The following is a 20,381-nucleotide window of genomic DNA, read 5'->3' as shown; positions in this document are numbered from 1 at the left end:
GGCTAACCATAGCAAACCAGGTAAATATAGCAGTGTGGGCCCACCATGGGCTAACCATGGGAAACCAGGTAAATATAGCAGTGGGGGCCCACCATGGGCTAACCATGGCAAACCTATTGCCCGCACCTGTGCTAGAGAGACCTTGCCCTCCTATTGTTTTGTGATGTCGGGCACATAATTCACCCCTCCATAGCCCAATGGTTAAAACCTGTAAAGCACTCACCTATGTAAAGCGTTTTGAAAGCCGGAGATGAACAAGGTTACAATAAGCACTAAGTATTGTAATCTATTAATAGAACTCCCGTCCATGTGAAGTAGTGATGATGAGTGTGCATAGTAAAGAGAGAACAGCCGGCGTCAACAACCCCACTCTTTGTGTCCAAGAGAAACCACCATGTGCTTGATTTTAGTGAAATCCCCAAATGCAGAATGAAACCCACTCTTGCCAGGACACTGGTAACCTTTCCAGTGGAACGTGGACTTTTCAGGTGGTTAATTGACTATTTGGTTCCCTGGTTAACAGGGCAGGAAGCAAACACAGGCTTCATATTTGTGTCCAGGGTGGAACCTTCTCCTTTTGGATCTACAAGGCTGTAGGGTGAGAGGAGGCATAGACTGTGAGTCAATGAATTTTGGAGAACCTGAAAGAGTAAAAATGGATTTTTTAACCTTCACAATCTCTTCGTCACTTTGGTTCATAACCCTGCTCCTGACCCTTTAACACAGAGGAAGAATAAAACTCCTCACTTTGCAACATGATGCAATGTCTCAGCATTCATTGCACCATGTGCTTGGGGATCTAACCAGAATGTGCATGTGGTTTGGGGGCTCTTCTCTGCTGAAACACTGACACCTGGTGGGCGAAGAAGGCCACTGCAGGCTGCCATGTCTCACCACATTCCAGCCTTGATTGCATCAGCCTCAAAACCTGAATCATTAGTGGAAATCTGGTGGTGTTTCATTAGATACTTCTGGCTGGTGTGTCCTTATGAGCAATGTGTTCTTTCCTTTTGCTTCATCATTTCTCGGACAGATCTCCTGCGGTCAGCCTTGAAACTGAGGTCTTTATTCTAATGGGTGCAACTATGTGTTTGACTGTTTTATTTTGAAATGACAAAGTGGATTTGAAGACAGTGTCTCAGTTAAAAATTAGCTCAAGCCCCCGAGTTTGAATCTAGATTAGATCTTCTACAAAGGCCAGATTCAGGGGAAGCGGGGAGGGGGGGAGGTTGTCCAGTAGACTGTAGAGATGTGAATCGGACGTTAAGGCGTGAAGCAAAGTTTCAGATCTGAAAGTCTCTGGAGTATTACAGGAGTTTTGTTGCAGGCAGACATCTCTCTAATAAAAACATGTAGCTTACTAAGCTTCTTGTATCTCCATTGTCAGCATTTTCTTTACTAGAAACTCCTGTGTGCCTCAAACCATTTTTCAGAGGCACATGGTGTACACCAGGCATGATAAACTCGAAGCTTACTGAGGGCCACACAAACGAAAACTGATAGATTTCAGGCCACCAAAGAAAACGTACGTCTATCGGAAAGTCGTAATCATTTATTATTATAGATAACGTTTTAGGTATGTTTTATAATTTTTCAGGTCTTGTTTGAATATAATAACAATTTTACACATCAAATTATTGTATTTGCATCCATGAAGACTTTGAGTTTGAGGTGCTTCAGCCCCCGCTCTCACCCAATGCCTTCCCCCTCCCGCAGAGCCAGGCATCCTCAGCCCTTCCGCTCGAACCCAATTCCTCCCCTCTCCTCCAAAGCCAGGCATCCCCATGCCCCCATTATAACCTAATTCTCCTCCGCTTTCCCAATGACAGGCACTCCCAGCTTTCCCGCCCCTGTTGTAAGCCAATGCCTCCCTCCTCCCCCAGAGCCAGCCACCCCCGCTCTAACCTAATGCCTGAGTCCTGGAGCCACCGTGCACTTCTCCCTCCAGGCACTGGGCTGTGAGCAGTCCTGGCGTGTGGCTCGGAGCCAGCAGGAGCCTCATTTCTTTAATCAACAAGCCGCATGCGGCTCGAGAGCCTCAGGTTGGCCACCCCTGTTATAAACAATGTAACGGGGCAGGCTGCTCTTAGATAATTTATACAGATGTAGTCACGGGCCGCAAAAAAATTCTATCAGGCCACATGCATCCTCTAGCGCCTCCAAACTCCGCTGCCACTGCTGCAGGTCCTCCCGGACCCAGTGGTCCTGGGTGCGGAGCTGGTGCTCCAGTAGCCGCAAGTGCGGGCTACATGTTTGACATGACTGGTGTACATATTACCTAATGGGTAGGACAGCGCCTTGCAAAGTCAAATAACGGCCGTTATTCCGAAATAACATTGCTGTGTACACACACCCTAAGGGGCCACAGGATTTCTCATTGTTCAGGAAGTTCTAGAGAGATTTGCTCTGTTTCATAGCAGGACATGGAACAACTGAGGCAGTGATAGATTAAATACATGTGTTAGAGGCTCAGTCCCAAGATATATTGGACAAAATCCTTGGGAAGTTTGGCTAGTTCAAGATATGCAGCAACGTATCCAGTGTGTCTGCTATTCAGCAATGTATCCAACAAAATATAATCCTTTCCCTAATGCTTAGACTAATGCGTTAATTAAAAAATTCCTAGGATGCAGCATACACAAGTGTATACAGAGGGCCAAATTCATCTGTGGCATATCAATAATAATAGAGTTGCATCAGGCATCGGTTTGGCCTAATGGGTACTTCACTAACTAGACATGGGCCAAAGCTCTATCCCCACACTTTGGGAAAGCGTGGGCCCAGCTGTGACCTTCCTGTGCAGCTCTGTGGTCTGTAACTGACCAGAGCCAAAGCCTCGCTGTTGAATGTCCCGATCCAAACGTGGCAGGTTCGGCCCATTTCTAACACCATTCCTTACCAAAAACCATCACGGGCATGAAGTGGCCATTGGAAAGGGTGTAGCTAGACTCACAGCCCCCAGATTTAGGATACAGAATTCATTCATGAAGCCCTGCATAGTCAGTATTTACAAGTGGCAGGACAGCCTGGAAGCAAGAATTTTCTACTTGAGTTTTGCAGCCCAGAATTAATGGAGTCAGTTGGGCTGATGCAACAGGACAGAGATGTATCCCCCTACTGCTCTTTGGAGAAATGAAAGGGGAGGGCTTCAGATGATTCTACAGGGCAAGACACCACTAATGTTGATGGTTTCCTTAGCAACGAGATCAAGGCATTCCCCTCTTTGAAAGGCCTGTGCAGAATTTGCCAGGCCAGACCCCAAATGGCTCTGTTTACGGCTGTTGTTTCATGCACCAAGGCAATAAAGCTGGAAGCATTCCTATGTGCCATCATATGAGCAATTTGGGGTGTCTTGCAGCCATGCTGGTCCCAGGACATTAGGGAGACAAGGTGGATGAGGTAACATCTTTTAGTGGATCAATTTCTCCTGGTGAGAATGAAAGACAAGCGTTTAAGCTTACCCAGGGCCCTTCTTCAGGTGCTAGCTCAAAAGCTTTTCTCTTCTGGCCTTTTTCAAAATGGTGTTTTGCTTAGAAATGTAGCTGACTTCACCACAAGAATAAAACGAAAGGTGACAAACACCCCCAAAATGACTTGAAACAAACAGACAAAAAATCAGTTTTAGGTTGAAGTATATTCAATGGTTTTATGTGTATATATTTTCCCTAAATTATTTGCTAGTTATAAAGGCTTTACTGCAAAGATAATTCCCTGCTTCAGCCACACTCGAGAGTTACATGAAATTGAACAGAGATTTTTGAGGACAGATGCAGGCCTGGTTTGCAAAAGGCTTAGAGCCCTACTGGCAAAGAGACTCCATCCCAGGCTGGCAAATGATGGCTGGGCCTGTTATTCACATCTTCATCACCTCTTGGCTGGACTACAGCTGTGTCTACACTGGCATGAATTTCCGGAACTGCTTAAAACGGAATACTATTCCGTTTTCAGTTTTTCCGGAAAAGGAGCGTCTACATTGGCAGGCTGCTTTTCCGGAAAAGCCCTTTTTCCGGAAAAGCGTCTGTGGCCAATGTAGATGCACTTTTCCGGAAAAGAGCCCCGATTGCCATTTTCGTGATCGGGGCTTTTTTCCGGAAAAGACTACTGGGCTGACTACACTGGCCCTTTTCCGGAACAGTGTTCCAGAATAAGCACTTATACCCGAGCGGGAGCAGAATAGTTTTTCCGGAATAGCGGCTGATTTTGTACAGTAGAGCATCGTTGCTTTTCTGGAAATTCAAGGGCCAGTGTAGACAGCTTGCAGCTTATTCCAGAAAAGCGGCGGATTTTCCGGAATAAGTGGCCCAGTGTAGACACAGCCCAGCAGTACAATATACAGGTTGAACCTCTCTAGTCCTACACTCTCTGGTCCAGAAACATCCCTGGTCCGGCATGAATTCAGTTCACTGGATGGCCAGTTTGCATGGGTGTGGCCAAGTTTCCCGCAGTCCCATAAACTTTGTTTCCAGCCACCAGGCCTGTCGCTCAGTGTTCTGTGCTGTTATTTAGCTCGAATTTACCCCTCAGTGTCTTCTAAGAGCCCAGCAAGCCAGGGAAGCGTTGGTGCTACTGCTAGACAATATTGACCTATCCACTTCCCCGCTGCCCCATGGTAGTGCCGCAGCTTCCCAGCTCCCCCTTCCCCGGTGGCCCAGCTGAGCCACACATCAGACTTCCCAGCTCCCAGCACCCCCTCTCCACAGCCCAGCTGGCCCCCCTCCTGCAACATGCCTGCCTCCTTCCCCCTCCCCGCCCTGCAGCATGCCAGGACTCTGATCCTGGAACATCTATGGTCCTGCTGGACCACGGATGTTGCCGGTCCACTGAGTCCTGGTTTATAGAGGTGCAACCTGCAGCAGGCACAGGGCAGCGGTCAGTTTAACGTCTGTCCCAGGGAAGATAATGGAGCAGGTAATTAAGGAAATCATATGCAAACACTTGGAAGGTAATAAAGTGATAGGGAATAGCCAGCATGGGTTTGTGAAGAACAAGTCATGCCAAACTAATCTGATAGCTTTCTTTGATAGGATAATGAGCCTTGTGGATAAGGGAGAAGCGGTAGATGTCATATACCTAGACTTTAGTAAGGCATTTGATACGGTCTCGCATGATATTCTTATTGATAAACTAGGCAAATATAACTTAGATAGGGCCACGATAAGGTGGGTGCATAGTTGGCTGGATAACCGTAGTCAGAGAGTTGTTGTTAACGGTGCTAAATCCTGCTGGAAAGGGATAACAAGTGGAGTTCCGCAAGGGTCTGTTTTGGGACCCGTACTGTTCAATATCTTCATCAATGATGTAGATATTGGGATAGAGAGTACGCTTATTAAGTTTGCAGATGATACCAAACTGGGTGGGGTTGCAACTTCTTTGGAGGATAGGGACATAATTCAAAATGACCTTAGCAAGTTAGAGAAATGGTCAGAGGTAAACAGGATGAGGTTTAATAAAGAGAAATGCAAAGTGCTCCACTTAGGAAGGAACAATCAGTTCCATACATACAAGATGGGAAGCGACTGTCTAGGAAGGAGCATGGCGGAAAGGGATCTAGGGGTCATAGTGTGATGCTGTTGCAAAAAAAGCAAATATGATTCTAGGTTGTATCAACGGGTGTGTTGTAAGCAAAACTCGTGAAGTCATTCTGCCGCTCTACTCTGCACTAGTTAGGCCTCAGCTGGAGTACTGTGTCCAGTTCTGGGCGCCACATTTCAAGAAAGATGTGGAGAAATTGGAAAGGGTACAGAGAAGAGCGACAAGAATGATTAAAGGTCTAGAGAACATGACCTATGAAGCCAGGCTTCATGAACTGGGCTTGTTTAGTTTGGAAAAAAGAAGATTAAGGGGGGACATGATAGCGGTTTTCAAATATCTAAAAGGGTGTCACAAGGAGGAAGGAGAAAATTTGTTCCTCTTGGTTTCTGAGGACAGGACAAGGAGTAATGGGCTTAAAGTGCAGCAGGGGAGGTTTAGATTGGACATTAGGAAAAAATTCCTAACTGTCAGGGTGGTCAAATATTGGAATAAATTGCCAAGGGAGGTGGTGGAATCTCCCTCTCTGGAGATATTTAAGAACAGGTTAGATAGACATCTATCAGGGATGGTGTAGACGGAGCTTGGTCCTGCCTTGAGGGCGGGGGGCTGGACTCGATGACCTCTTGAGGTCCCTTCCAGTCCTATTATTCTATGATTCTATGATATACTCGTCCCAGCCAGGGACAAAAGGCCAGCTGCCGGCTTTGTGGCACCTCTTGCTTGGCAAACTTTTAAAGTGAGCGACTGATTGCTGGGAAAGCCAGTGACACTGTGGTCATTTTGGCAGCTCGGTAATGCAGCCTGCAGTTGTTGACTTCTGGACGATCATTAACGGCTGTGGTCATTAGGCAGCACATTTGCATAGCGTAAGTCTCTCTCTCTCTCAGCTCACTTGAAGCTAGCCCGGCTTGCCTTTGAAGTGGGATTACTGGATTCAGGTGCTTATCACCTCAGACTAGAGCCAACTTCAAATGTCTGTGGAGTCTGCAGAGATGAAAAGTCATTCCCGTCCGGGCAGCTGTGTTTAATTGCTCAGCTGAATTAAGCTGGTGGCTTCCCCTTGTTTGATAGAGGAGAAAGTGTCTGCTTCATGAAAACTGCTCTGACAAAAGGCCTCTTTATTGGTAGCCTCAGCAGAAAGGTCAAGGATTAAAAGAGCCATGGAAAACCAGGCTGCCTTCAACAAACCCCAAACCATGTAACGCTGTCAGCAGTGTCCCCTTTCCAGACAATTACCAGACCTTTTGTTGCCCCTAGTACTTTGCTGTCCTGGGTGACTAGTGGTTCTACCTTCTAGGCTAGAGAGGGTGACAGTGGGAAATGAAACTCGATGCTTAGGGCTTTGGAGATTGGAGTAGAGAAATAGTGCAGGGATCGTGTGGGGACCGTACAGGGAAATTTGTATCCGTGTTGCCCATGCAGAATTTAGTCTGGGAATAAAGAAAATACTTCAGACCCCAGCACCTTCCATGTGCAACTAATTCTAAAATTAACAAAAGATGGCCATTTTGAGGCAGATGAGATTTTTCAAAATGACAGAAATTAGAGGCTTGATCTTCATGTTGATGCTGAAAGACACTTAAAATCTCTTTTTAGGCATCTAAACACACAGACTGGGCCCATTAGACCTTACAGATGGAAAAGACCCTCTGAGTTATCTTGCCTGTCTCCTGCTCTGTAGATCCTGTTCTGGGATTTTATTTCATTATATCTACCGCTTATCTCTAAGAGTCTTGGTCCATTACTCATCCTAAGACTGCTCCGTCCTCCTAAAATTTCTGCAATTGTTAGAAACCATAAATAATATATATGTTAAAGCCACTTTGATTCCTTTTCTCACATTTCAGTCTCTGCTCTGAAGGTGATTAGATTACAAAGCACTAAAGAAGCAATGAAATTACCCTTACATTGGGAGTTAAAGGGCTATTGCTGATTCATTAAAGAGGATTTGTGAGCCTAGACTGACAAATTTGCTATCAGACCTAAATGGTGGTTTTTGTGGGGGTCTCTGCCAAGATTCAAGCCACATGTCTGTGAAAAGGTTCCTGCTTCTTTTCAGTGGAAAAGTCCTCGTCGCTTTACAATTATTAACATTTTATTTCTAAGTCCAGACATTGGTGACTGAAATGTTGGTGTGAGATATTATCAGCCACCAACTGTATCAATCAGTTTGAATGAAACAAACAGCTGTCGTTGAATTAGAGGTGGGCCAACTAGATGAATTAAGCCATTTCATTCTGGCTGATTAGATAGTGCTGGAGGTTTCTTTCTGGATTGTGAACTTATAGGGACAAATACTGTCACCCTTATGTAAGCAAAATTCCCATGGAAGATTTGCTTAGGTAAGGAATTTTTAGAATGTGCTAATGAGCACACGCTTTGTTGACTTCTAATGGAACTTGGATTCTTAACTCAGGCTATGTCTAGACTGCAGGCTTCTTTTGGAAGATGCTTTTTTCGGGAGAGATCTTTCAAAAAAAAACTTCTTCCAAAAGAGAGCGTCCTCACTATCAAAGTGCATCGAAAAAGCGCTTTTTCAGAAGATAGTGGCCACACTGAATGGACGCTACCTCGCATTTAAGCTGTGATTACTATCAGGGCTCGACAAATAATGAAATCTACTCACCTGTGGCGAGTAGATTGCAACCCGGAAGAGCCGGGTTCGGGCGATCTTCGCCGGACAGCGTGGCTGGTGAGCAGGGCTTGCCGCGGTTCGGCAAGCCCTGATTATTATGAATGGAGTGGCCACCACGGCACCTGTGCTTTTTCCTTTTTCCCCTTCTTTCGAAAGAACTCCCTCTTCCCCGTCCACACATGCCTTTTTCCAAAAATGCTTTTTCAGAAAAAGGCTTCTTCCTCGTAGAAAGAGGATTACCAACGCTGGAAAAACCCCTTTGTTCTTTTGATTTACTTTCAGAAGAACACAATTGCAGTGTAGACATGACTCAGGTTTTGTCAGAAAAATGGCCTTTTTTTCCTACAAAACTCTGTAGTGTAAACATACCCTCAGGAACTTACCCTACGGGCCTGATTCTGAAAAGTGTGGTCACTAAAAGCTAAAGTCATTTGGCAACCTGTTGGACTAATTAAGGCCTGCTGGGAAAATTACAGTGTGTCTGCCTTAACCAGGGAACCTGATACATTGGAATAGCGTGTCTAGATGTTACAGGATGTTACTGGCATTTCATAATGCAAATATCATGATTAGATCTGAGCCCTTATTGGAAGCCCATATCCAACTCTAAGCTACCTGAACAATGAGGATTTTCTCTACCCACATCAGCGTATCATGGTATTAATCTGTCGTCATTTTGTATTTTTCTGCAGCTCCGTTCAATGGCTCTCCAGTTCTGCAAGGACCCTGTTCTATGATTATACCAAAATAAATAACCGTATTGTGGTTCCTAAACATAAATGGAAGCTTCCCCTACTCATCAGTCCTACATTCACTCCCGCTTGTTGGCTCTAGCATCATCCTCACCTTTCCCTAAAATAAAGAGGAAACCTGGATTAGAATTTATTTCTCTTCTATCCACCCTTTGTAGTGTCGCAATGTATGACGGGTCTAGTTTTGTTATTCTCCTTGCACCGTAGACATAACTGACTTCCAGGCCTCCTGCTTTCTTTGTGACATGAATTCCTTCTTTGCTCCAGACCTTAGGAAGCCTTGACAAGGGAAAACAAGCCAAGTGTTAGTGCACAAAGGTCACTTGTGGGGGAAAAAAGCTTTTGCGCCCCATCAGTTTTCACTGCAGTCATGAAAAGTGTCCCTGGCGTGAAGGCGCCACTTGTGTTATTTTTTGCGTTGCTGATGCAGCAGCGTTTACCGCCCCATTGAATGAACATATTCCAGACAGTAAAAAACAACAACGTGAAAGTGCAAGCTCTTTGAACAAGCCCGTCTGGGCCAAGCTGCCAGAGACGATAGCACAGAGAGCTGCACATCAGAGAAGGGAATGTGCAAGCGCTGGCAAATGGAAGCCTCTGTAATGCTCCCTGCCAGCAGATTGTCAGCCAAACAAAGGACAGGGGTGGGCATCTATGCAAGGGAACATCTGGGTGCGCCTGTCTGTGTCTGGCAGCGTGTGTGCGTGCACATCTGGCTGCCATCTGGGTGTGTGTATGTTCAGAGGAATGCTTAGCATGTGTGTATGTGTGTGCAGGTGTAGGGAGTGTGACTGCTCAAATGTGTGTTGGGGAGTGGCTAACAGGGTGGCACTCACCTCCCCTGAGCGCCCTCATCTGGCCAAGTGCTGGCTCCTGCACTGCCCCAGTTTATTAGCCAAAAGCCCCTTCAACCACACAGTCCTCTGGCTGACGTCACCCCCTGTGTATCACAAACCAATTCCAGGGTATGCCTCTAACAGGGGCCCATCTCGGTGCCCTCTGTAGAGGGGGTCTCAGTCTGCTGCCCTGCTCCAGACAAGAGCGGTGCCTCCTGGGTGTCCCCACCTGGAGATAACGCCTTTGCCATTACCTCCGGGCTTTATCTCAGTCTCAACATGATATAAACAGTCCAGTTTAATCCGCACTAGCTCCCCAGACGGAGCTTCCTATGGCTATGGTGGCGGAGCTGGTCCTGCTGCTGCTGCTCCCATAGCTAGACAGCCAATCTTTCCTGCTTCAGGGCACCAAAGACACTTAGCTGCTGCTTAGCTTTGCAGCTCCTTTTGTAGGCCTCCCTGGCCCCTGATTGGCTGGTTATCTCTGTCCCCACTCTAGCCTCCTGGAAGACTTCTCTATGGTCCTTTCTGGGCTCAGGGCTTGGTCCGCCCCATTACAGGGTACATGAGAGGGGACCTGTTCGTTCCAAGAATGTATCTTATCCCAAGAAATCTTGAGCTCCTAGCATGTATCTGAACAACAAACCGGAGTTTTGGTTATGGACATCCAACACTCGGGTCATCTGAAAAAGTGAGCTGTGCCCATGAAAGCTCATGATGCCATCTATGTATTTTGTTAGTCTTTAAAGTGCCACTAGACTATTTGTTGTTTTTTAAGTTTTTCCAGTTAGGGTACGTCTACACTAGTCCCCAGTTCGAACTAGGGAAGCTAATGAGGGCGACCGAAATTGCTAATGAAGTGCAGGATTTAAATATCCCACGCTTCATTAGCATATTCCTGGCTGGTCGCCATTTTGGAAACTGACTAGCCCAAAGTAACTGCCTGCGTCTACACGCGGCAGAGAAGCGGGAGTCTGAGATAAACCCCTTAGTTCGCATTAACTGTTACTCCTCGTGGAATGAGGTTTAACAGTTAATTCAAACTAAGGGGGTTATCTCAGAATCGCGCTTCTCTGCCGCGTGTAGACGTGGGCAGTTACTTCGGGCTAGTCAGTTTCCAAAATGGCGACCAGCTGGGAATATGCTAATCAAGAGTGGGATATTTAAGCAGTTTCAGTTGCCCTCATTAGCTTCCCTAGTTCTAACTAGGGGGCTAGTGTAGACGTACCCTTACAGACTAACTCTGCTACTCCTCTGAAGCTTTTGTATCCAAACAGCTAGTCTGCTATCTACAGATGTCCCCTTTAACAGACTTTTTCTGGAAGGCAGAACTTATCCTACCACCTTCATTATTGCACGAGGACTTTTTGTGTAATGCAATATACCACGGAGGCCCGGTGGGGGAGGGCGAGATTTCTCCTTCCACTCAGCTAGTGATCAGCATATCCCTTGAAGCATGATGACTGATAAAACTATTTAGCTCTTACATAGCTCTTTACGTTTTCAAAGTACAGTAAGATTTTTGATATAAATCTGTGTCCTATATGGAATCAGGTACGGGCAAGTTTGCACCTTGAATGTTCTACCCACCCTAGTCCCCCTCTGCTGGATAATTTCAAATGACCCGTGAATCCTCATCTCAACATATGATGCTACTACAGAAATGAAATGGGCTAAAAGGCATGCTGAGAAAGCTATATTCAAGCGGTGGGTGCTAAAGATCTCCTTCAACCTTGCAACAGGCTGGCCTCCTCCATGATGGCTTGGAGCCAGGTTTACTCAACCCTGATCATCAGATGAGACACACTGGAGGGGATGAGTTGCTCCCAGCACAGTTGGGGGTACACACACACACACACAGATGGCAGTTGGATGAGCACACACAAACACTGCCAGACACAGACAGGCAGAAGGGGGTAGCCCAGGAAACTTCAGCTATGGGGGCCAACGTTTTGGGGAGTAAGGAGATTCTGAGTCAACAGAGGGAAAAAAGCTCAATAAATAGGAAAAACTGAGCAGAGCTCTTTAGGCAGGGAAGCCTAGGAGAGGCCGTGCTTAAACTGGGGAGAGAGCACAGGGCTCTCAAACACGAGGCCTGGGAGAAAGAAGAGAAAACATTGGACTGTGGGGACTTATGAATGGACTTTGTTTTGAGATCAGGTTTTGTTTGCAGCTTATTTTGTGGTAATAAGCCCAAGGAGAGGGGCTGTTTGGCTAAGTAAACGCCCGTAGTTAAGTTTTTGAGTAACCTCTGAGGGGAAATGGAGGCTGTCTGCCTGTAAGAGCAACCTGTGACCACAAGTAGGCTTTGGAGAGGCAGCTGGCTGTCTTACAAACCTGAAACATTTAAATACCTCAAGCTCATTTCATTAGGGTGTAACCTTTCTTCCTTTCAAAATCTCCCTAAAATATATTAAACAAAATCCTGGCTGCCGTGAATTGAGTTGCAAATCTCCCATTGACTTCCAGGTCCAGGATTTCACCCACAGATTACTTTCCGAGAGAAGAAAACGCATGGTGGCTGAGCTATTGAACAGAGCTAGGATACTGTGCACCTGCTAAGGATTTGTCGCATTCATGCAATCTAGCTCTCCTAAATTCTCTGTTCCCTTTCCCAGTATAACCTTATTGGTGACTCAGTCTAGCTTTAATTATAACCCTGGCATATTCAAGACAGCCAACCAACCAAATGTTTAGCAGGGTGCGTATTAGCCGCAGTTCTGAAGATTTTTTTTTACAGTTCTTTTCTCTTTTTTTATTATTTTTGAACAAAAAAAGCTGAGATTCGGATTTTAGGCAGATATTCTTTTTAAAAACTGAATGATCCTGCAGTTTCTACCATATGTGCTTAAATACTTAGCTTATTGGCTGTGTCAGCACTGAGGCTATGTCTAGACTGCAGGCTTCTTTTGGAAGGAGTTTTTCCAGAAGAGATCATCCGAAAAAACTTCTGCTGGAAGAGAGCGTCCACATTGCCAAAGCACATCGAAGAGTAATCTGCTTTTTTGACAGATAGAATCTACACTGAATGGATACTATCCCGCTTGTAAGCTGTGATTACTATGGGCAGAATGGCCACCAAGGCACCTGTGCTTTTTCCTCTTTCCTATTCTGTCGAAAGAACTCCCTCTTTCCTGTCCACACACCCCTTTTTCCAAAAAAGCTCTTTTGGAAAAGGCATTCTTCCTCGTAGAAAAAGTTTACCAATGTTGGAAAAGCCCCTCTGTTCTTTTGATTTTTTTTTCAGAAGAACGCAATTGCAGTGTGGACGTAAGTGAGGGTTCTTTTGGGGAAAATGGCCATTTTTCAGAAAAAAAAACTCCGTAGTGTAGACATACCTTGAGACAGAACAGTGTTGGGAACTATGGAAAACCACTGTAGACAGACAGATTAGCAGATTAGAAGGTAGCCCTACCTCAAGTTCTTGGAGGGTTTTTAAAATGTTATTTTCAGTGAAAATACTATCATTCTCCTTTTAATGAAGGAGTGAAAAGCAATTACATAAGCATATTTTACAGTGGGCCCTAAAGAAAATCACTTGTTGGATTTATACTCAAACTGATTTTCACAGGATTCAAAACTGGTTTAATTTCAGAAAATATACTTCCAAAGTCAAAATGGTTGCTTTTTCCACTCAAAGAGATTCTAATGGGATTCAGGGTCAGTAGCAATCCTAATAATTACTAGGAAATGAGTAGTTCTGTGCCACGTTAGACTACATATACACTGCAGTGCTATTTCAGGATATCTACGTCTACATTGCAGTGCTATTTTGGGACACCAATAGCTATTCCGTGTCTTTTGAGTGCGCACATTGTTTCAAAATCTAACGGCCTTGCTATTCCGACATCCCTGTAAACCTCATTCCATGAAATTTGGCGCTGTCTACACAGCACTAATTTCAAAATAAATTGCTATTCTGAAACATCCCTTAATCCTAACATAAGGGACATTTTGGAATAGCGATTTATTTCAAAATAAGTGCTGTGTAGACAGCACCACATTTTGATATAAGCTATTCCGAAATTGACTCAAAATAAGAACATAAGAACATAAGAAAGGAGGTGGGAGAGGGGAAGAGAGAGGGTGGGAGAGGGGAGGGGGAAACCTGGGAGGAGGGAGCTGGAAGGGGGAAGCCAGGGGAAGAAGAAGGGGAAGTATAAAACTATGGTACGCCATATCTTCAGTACTGTGCACAGACGTGGTCTCCTCACCTCAAAAAAGATGTTTTGGCCTTGGAAAGGGTTCAGAAAAGGGCAATTACAAGGATTAGGGGTTTGGAACAGGTCCCATATGAAGAGAGGCTAAAGAGACTGGGACTTTTCAGCTTAGAAAAGAGGAGACTGAAGGGGGATATGACAGAGGTATATAAAATCATGAGTGGTGTGGAAAGGGTGCATAAAGAAAAGTTCTTCATTAGTTCCCATAATAGAAGGACTAGAGGACACCAAATGAAATTAATGGGTAGCAGGCTTCAAACTAATAACAGAAAGTTCTTCTTCACAAAGCAAATAGTCAACCTGTGGAACTCCTTGCCACAGGAGGCTGTGAAGGCTAGAACTATAACAGAGTTTAAAGAGAAGTTAGATAAAGTCATGGAGGTTGGGTCCATGGAGTGCTATTAGCCAGGGGGTAGGAATGGTGTCCCTGGCCTCTGTTTGTGGAAGGCTGGAGACACGAGTCTGGCACAAGACAAATGGCTTGGTCATTGTCTTCAGTCCATCCCCTCCGGGGTAGCTGGTGTTGGTCACTGTCAGCAGACAGGCTACTGGGCTAGATGGACCTTTGGTCTGACCCAGTATGGCCGTTCTTATGTTCTAAGCTCAGGGCTCAGGGTCGGGGGTCTCACTGGACCAACTTGATTTTCATGAAAACCTGCTCCTGGGTTTGTATGTGGCCTTTGGTGGCCAGGCTGGCAGCTATCCTACCCTAGACGGCCACTTTCCTGTGCCTAGTGCGGAGATTGTGGACATTGAAGGCCTCCTCCCTAAACCTGGATGAAGTCCACAATCTCTGCACTAGACCAGGCGAGCGCCCGCCTCTTGCAGCCCCGGGCAGGCTCCTGGGAGCCATCAGCCTGGTCCTGGGAAGAGGCGGAGGGCTGGGTGGCAGCGGGTGGCTGGCTCATGCTGTGTCAGGTGCAGGGTCTGCTGGCTGGGTGCTGGCAGGCTTGCATCTGGCATGGGCACTGTAGCCAGACCGTGGCCCTTTAAGGGCTCCAGGGCCGGAATGGGGGCAGAAGAGTTTCCCTGGGTTGGCCCAGAGTGGCCACCAGGGCAAGCTGGGAAGGGCTAGCCTCCAACTAGTTTGAATTAAGTGGCTACACAGCCTTTAATTCGAACTACTTAATTTGCACTAGGCATTAGTCCTCATAGAATGAGGTTTACCTAGTTCGAATTAAGTGCTCTGCTAGTTCGAATTAAGTTTGAACTAGCGGTTTGTATGTGTAGCGCCTATGAAAGTTAATTCGAACTAATGGCTGTTAGTTTGAATTAACTTTGTAGTGTAGACATATCCCTTCTGTCTTGACTATCTTAAACAGTTTAGTATCATCTGCAAACGTTACCACCTCACTGCTTACCCCTTTCTCCAGATCATTTATGAATAAGTTGAAAAGGATTGGTCCCAGGACTGACCCTTGAGGGACACCACTCCTCTCCAATCCGAAAATTTACCATTTATTCCTACCCTTTGTTTCCTGTCTTTTAACCAGTTCTCAATCCAAGAAAGGACCTTCCCTCTTATCCCATGGCCATGTAATTTACACAAGAGCCTTTGGTGAGGGACCTTATCAAAGGCTTTCTGAAAATCCAAGTATACTATATCTACTGGATCCCCCTTGTCTGCATGTTTGTTAACCCCTTCAAAGAACTCTAATAGATTAGTAAGACAGGATTTCCCTTTACAGAAACCATGTTGACTTTTTTCCAACAAGTTATGTTCTTCTACGTGCCTGACAATTTTATTCTTTACTATTGTTTCAACTAATTTGCCCGGTACTGAAGTTAGACTTACTGGTCTATAATTGCCAGGATCACCTCTAGAGCCCTTTTAAAATATTGGTGTCACGTTAGCCACCTACCAGTCATTAGGATGCAAATACCGGACTGTCTGGTAGAAAACCGGACACCTGGCAACCCTATGTGAGGGGGGCCATTTAAGAGATTCCCAGTCTGCAGCATCATAGCTTTCCTGCGTAAAACCCACTCTGTATTTTTGCTAGTTTCTAAGGTGCCACAGGACAGCTTATTGTTTTTAAAGTTACAGACTCATATGGCCACTCCTCTGAGACGAATAATGACTAGTTGGTCCCTATCACCGAAGTTACACTACATAGCATTGGGGTCTCGCCACCCCCTTGTTTCCAAAAATTGTAAGTCCGGTTGTCCCAAAATCACAAGACTGGTTTAGAAAACGTGAGGTTTTGGCCCTTGTGGTTGTAGAGAACAGCTTAAAAACATGACCCGAGTACCTCCTACCTAAAGAAACAAGAAGACAAATGGAAAGAGCCCCACATTATTATGTTTTACTAAATCTTATTGTTTTTAAGCAATACTTCAATACTTGGTTGAGGCCTGACTCATGATTTTTGAACTGTTGGGGTTGGCAAACTGCTTAACTTTACAAGTGGCTAAGATGAGTAGGTCCGCTGATGGGAGAAAGATAAGGTTGCCAGGTGTCCAATTTTGAACCGGACAATCTTGTATTTGAGATTTCTGTCCGGGAAACAAATTGAGAAAATACTGGACATATAAATGTCCGGTATTTTCTAATAAAGTTTTTATTATTATCATGAGTATCAGTACATAATTGCGTACTGCCTGGCTGGTAGACATGCTCACACTGTGTGAGTGTGTCTACCATCCAGGCAGTATACAACTACGCAGTAGAGAGGAAGGGAGGAGGGGGCCAGGAGTGGGGCGGGATGGAATCCCTGGGGCCAGACTCACCCATGCACCCCGCCGGGACTGTGCGCAGGATGGGCAGCACCCTGGGATCTGCATGTGCCCAGGCCAACCCTGCTCCCCGCCGGCCAGTTCTCCCTGCTTCTGCTCCCCCCCACAGCCAGCCCCGCTCCCTGGCAGCCAGTTCCCCCCACAGTCAGCTCCGCTCCCCCTAACCCTCTCCCAGCCAGCCCTGCTTCCCGCCGGCTTGTCCCTACCCCCGATCTCCCCTGGCCAGTCCTGCTCCCCCCGACCCCTTCCCAGCCTCCCCCTCCTCCCCACTGATCTGAGATCAAGTGTGTCCAATATATTTTTTTAAACCATCTGGTAACCCTAGGGGAGGAGTGAAGGGGGAAAAGGGGCAACAGCCTCAGGACTTGACAATTCAACAGGACGTAGGCTCTCTACGAGGGTGGCAGTAGCTGGAGTCCTGTGTCCTTTAAATTGCCTCTGGCTTGAAGAACTGGCTGGGTGGTGGGCGTGAGGGGGACAGCACCATGTGCTCCAGACACTAGTGAGGGCTGGCTTCTCCAGCCCCGCCCCTTGCACCTGAGGCACCTTCCAGGAGCGTGGCGCCGAGACCCTCCACCTTGCCTAGGGGCCTGGCAAGTCTGTTGGCCCTGCTGCATACGAGACACAGCATCACTTGGCTTGGCTCATTCACTTCTCCGTCCGTGGAGGTGCAAACCTGAATGGTGCCATGGCCCCTGCATGCCAGGTCACAGTCACTTGGTTTGGGGACTCTCTAAACTTAGGCAAAGTGCCCCCTGTCGGCTCAGGGGCTTAGGAGCTCAAAGCTAGGGTTTCAATTACAAAGGACATTTTCTGGTGTGTGTGTGTGGGGGGGGGGGGGTTATTACTTAGGGGGGCTGCCTCCCTTATGTTTTACTTCTCACTAGTGTTTAAATCAGTGGATCTCAACCTTTCCAGACTCTTGTACCCCTTTCAGGATCTGATTTGTCTTGCGCACCCCTAAATGATATTCATGTTGTACTTATATTTCAGCGTAGCGCATATAAAGCAGTACACCCGGGCTACTCAACACACGGTCCGCGGGTGGAAGCCAAAATAAAAGAGTCAATATAATGGTCTCCTGTTGATATGCATTTTAGTAGTTAAATTCCTGGACTGTCATTGCTCATTAAAAGTGCTGTCACATGGGTGGAAATTGGGTAACTATTGCATTTTATTAATATCAGCAGAACTGACTCAACTGGGGACTGTGTGTTGTGTCGTCTTGCCTTAATCTTTGTATTCATGCCTGTCAGTGTGAAAGAAGCGATTTGCATATATTTCAATGTACATTTGTATGTATATGCAACCACACTTAAGTTGTGGCCCTCGGGGCTTCCAAAATTGAGTAGCCTGCAGGACACTAGGGTTGCCAGGTATCTGGTTTTGAACTGGGCAGTCCGGTATTTGAGCTTTGGGAAACAAATTTTCTAATTAAGTATGTTTTATTATTATCATGAGCTGGACTTGACTAACGGCAGTGAACACCGCTCGCCAGCCCCGTACTGCGCATGCGCAAGAGCTGCATTGTGCATGCACGCGCCGCGAATGAATGGGGCACGCGACTGAAATCTACTCGCCATGGGCGAGGAGACTGTATGGTTTGTCGAGTCCTGATCATGAGTATCAGTATGTACTTGCGTACTGCCTGGCTGGTAGACATGCTCATGCTGCGTGAGCACATCTACCAGCCAGGCAGTCTGCAACTACATGGGAGGGGGGGCAGGGCCGGGGTGGGATGGAATCCCCGGGGCTGGACTCACCTGTGCCCCCCGCTGGGACTGTGTGCGGGGTGGGCAGCGCCCCGGGATCTGCGTGTGCCTGGGCCAGCCCCGCTCCCTGCCGGCTGGTTCCCCCTGCCGCTCTCCCCCCGGCCAGCCCCTCTCCCTCTGACTAGCCCTGCTCCCTGCCGGCTGGCTCCCCCCCGCCGCTCTCCCCTCGGCCAGCCCCGCTCCCCTCCTGGCCAGCCCCACTCCCTCTGACCAGCCCCGATCCCCGTCGGCTAGTCCCCCCCCCCCAGCTCCACTCCCTCCAACCCCCTCCCAACCAGCCCTGCTCCCCACCAGCCAGTTCCCCCCCGATTTCTCCCCCCAGCCAGTCTTGTTCCCCCACCGATTCCCGCCTGGCCAGCCCTGCTCCCCACCAGCTGGTTTCCCCCCGATCTCCCCCTGCCAGCCTTGCTCCCCCCGACCCCTTCCCGGCCAACCCCACTCCCCCTGCCCAGCCCCGCTCCCCCCCCGGCCAGCCCCGCTCCCCCCGACCCCATCCCAACCAGCCCTGCTCCCCACCGGCCAATTCCCTCCTGATCTCCCCCGCCAGCCCCACTCCCCCTCCTGGCCGGTCCCCCCCGTCTGAGATCAAGTGTGCCCAGTATTTTTCTTGAAACCATCTGGCAACCCTACAGTCCACACATACGGCCTGTGGGGAATTGCAGCGTGTGCTGACTGTGTGTGTTTTTTACGGACAAGGAGGGCAGCTGGGCAGGCTGCGGGGCGCCCCGGGGGTTTAAATTAAAGTCAGTGGTGCTGCTGGGCAATCCGGGCCCTTTGAGGCGCGGGCTCGCAGCCCGGTGGGGGGTGCTTTCCCGGGAGGGGGTGCTCCTAATGCACCCCCCAACCATGGGGCGCTGACTGTAATGTCACAAGGCTCAGCCCGGCCTTGGGCCTGAAGCACAGCCTGCTCCTGGCCCAGCTGCACCATCAGCAAGCGGGTGCGAGAAGCCATCCAGCCCAGCAGATGGCATTGACGGCCCCATTTCTGTCCTCCCCAGCCCAGGCAGGAAATCGCCTCTGAGTGCCTGGGAAGAGCTTGCCCTGCAGAGTGTGTGTGGCCATGTGTGTTCTCTGCAGCAGCAGGGTGCAGGGTGCCTAGGGCACAGGGGAGAGCCCCCCCGCGCCCAGCCAGGCTGAAAGCATGGGCAAGAAAGGCAAGAAGGAGAAGAAGGTGAAAGGGGCAGAGAAAACAGCTGCTAAGATGGAGAAGAAAGTCTCCAAGAGAGCTAAGAAGGAGGAGGTAAGTGGAGGTGCTGGTAGCAGGGGGATGAGTCTCCTATTGCACAGAGGGTGCCTGCTGCTAAGGCAGCAAGCAAACACACACACACACACACACCCTTTGGCTGGCAGGTGCAATAAGTTTTCATTCCCCCCCAGGATTTTTCTGAGCCAGAGAAGACTTAGCAAAGCGACCCCCTGCACCTCACAGAAGTGATATTCAAAACCACTGGTGCATTTAGTTTCACTCTGGTCCGTACCGCCTGAGCGTGCCAAGTGGAAAGCGTCTCTGGAAAGCCTCTTGTTCCTGTTATCACAGAAGTCTTTGTAGTAGTCCCTTCACGCAGGGCACCGTGTTTGATAAAGGAAGCGGTGGCTGTTATGCTGCCAGAGTTGCTTAAAATCTCTTCTTGGATGCTGTGGCTGCCAGAGGCCTGACAGAAGAATGAATCTGGCCCATAAAGTTAAAGCCCAATGGCAGCAATGCTGCCACTCTGGAATATTTTAAAAGACGTTGCCAGGTTATTGAGAAATCAAGCTCCTAGGGGCTCCTTTAGTAATGTTACAGAGACCAATGGGGATTACTCAATTCTGCAAGAGTCCTGCAAATCTGCGCTCCAGATCCTGCAATTTATAGCAGAGGTGAAAGGCTCTGTCCGTACTCTGCCCCATGGTTTTCT

At 47.6% G+C, this 20,381-nt stretch overlaps 1 protein-coding gene across 3 annotated transcripts in view; it reads left to right on the top strand.

The window, feature by feature from the left end:
• The first annotated feature begins 19,496 nt into the window (after positions 1 to 19,496).
• KLHDC4 (kelch domain containing 4) overlaps positions 19,497 to 20,381 on the top strand; it is a 64,097-nt gene continuing 63,212 nt past the window's right edge. The window contains exon 1 of one of the 3 annotated variants that reach the window (XM_075939921.2): positions 19,497 to 19,723. In XM_075939921.2, the coding sequence (XP_075796036.1) occupies positions 19,625 to 19,723 (99 nt within the window). In that variant the 5' untranslated portion in view covers positions 19,497 to 19,624. The remainder of the gene's footprint in view (positions 19,724 to 20,381) is intronic. The other 2 variants (XM_075939918.2, XM_075939920.2) reach the window with 2 other exon arrangements.

The sequence above is a fragment of the Pelodiscus sinensis genome, chromosome 12 (assembly GCF_052426305.1).
Source record: "Pelodiscus sinensis isolate ZL-2025 chromosome 12, ASM5242630v1, whole genome shotgun sequence".
In the NCBI taxonomy this organism is placed as follows: Eukaryota; Metazoa; Chordata; order Testudines; family Trionychidae; genus Pelodiscus; species Pelodiscus sinensis.
Note: the sequence above shows the minus strand (reverse complement) of the source record. Positions and strands in the feature narration are given on the sequence as shown.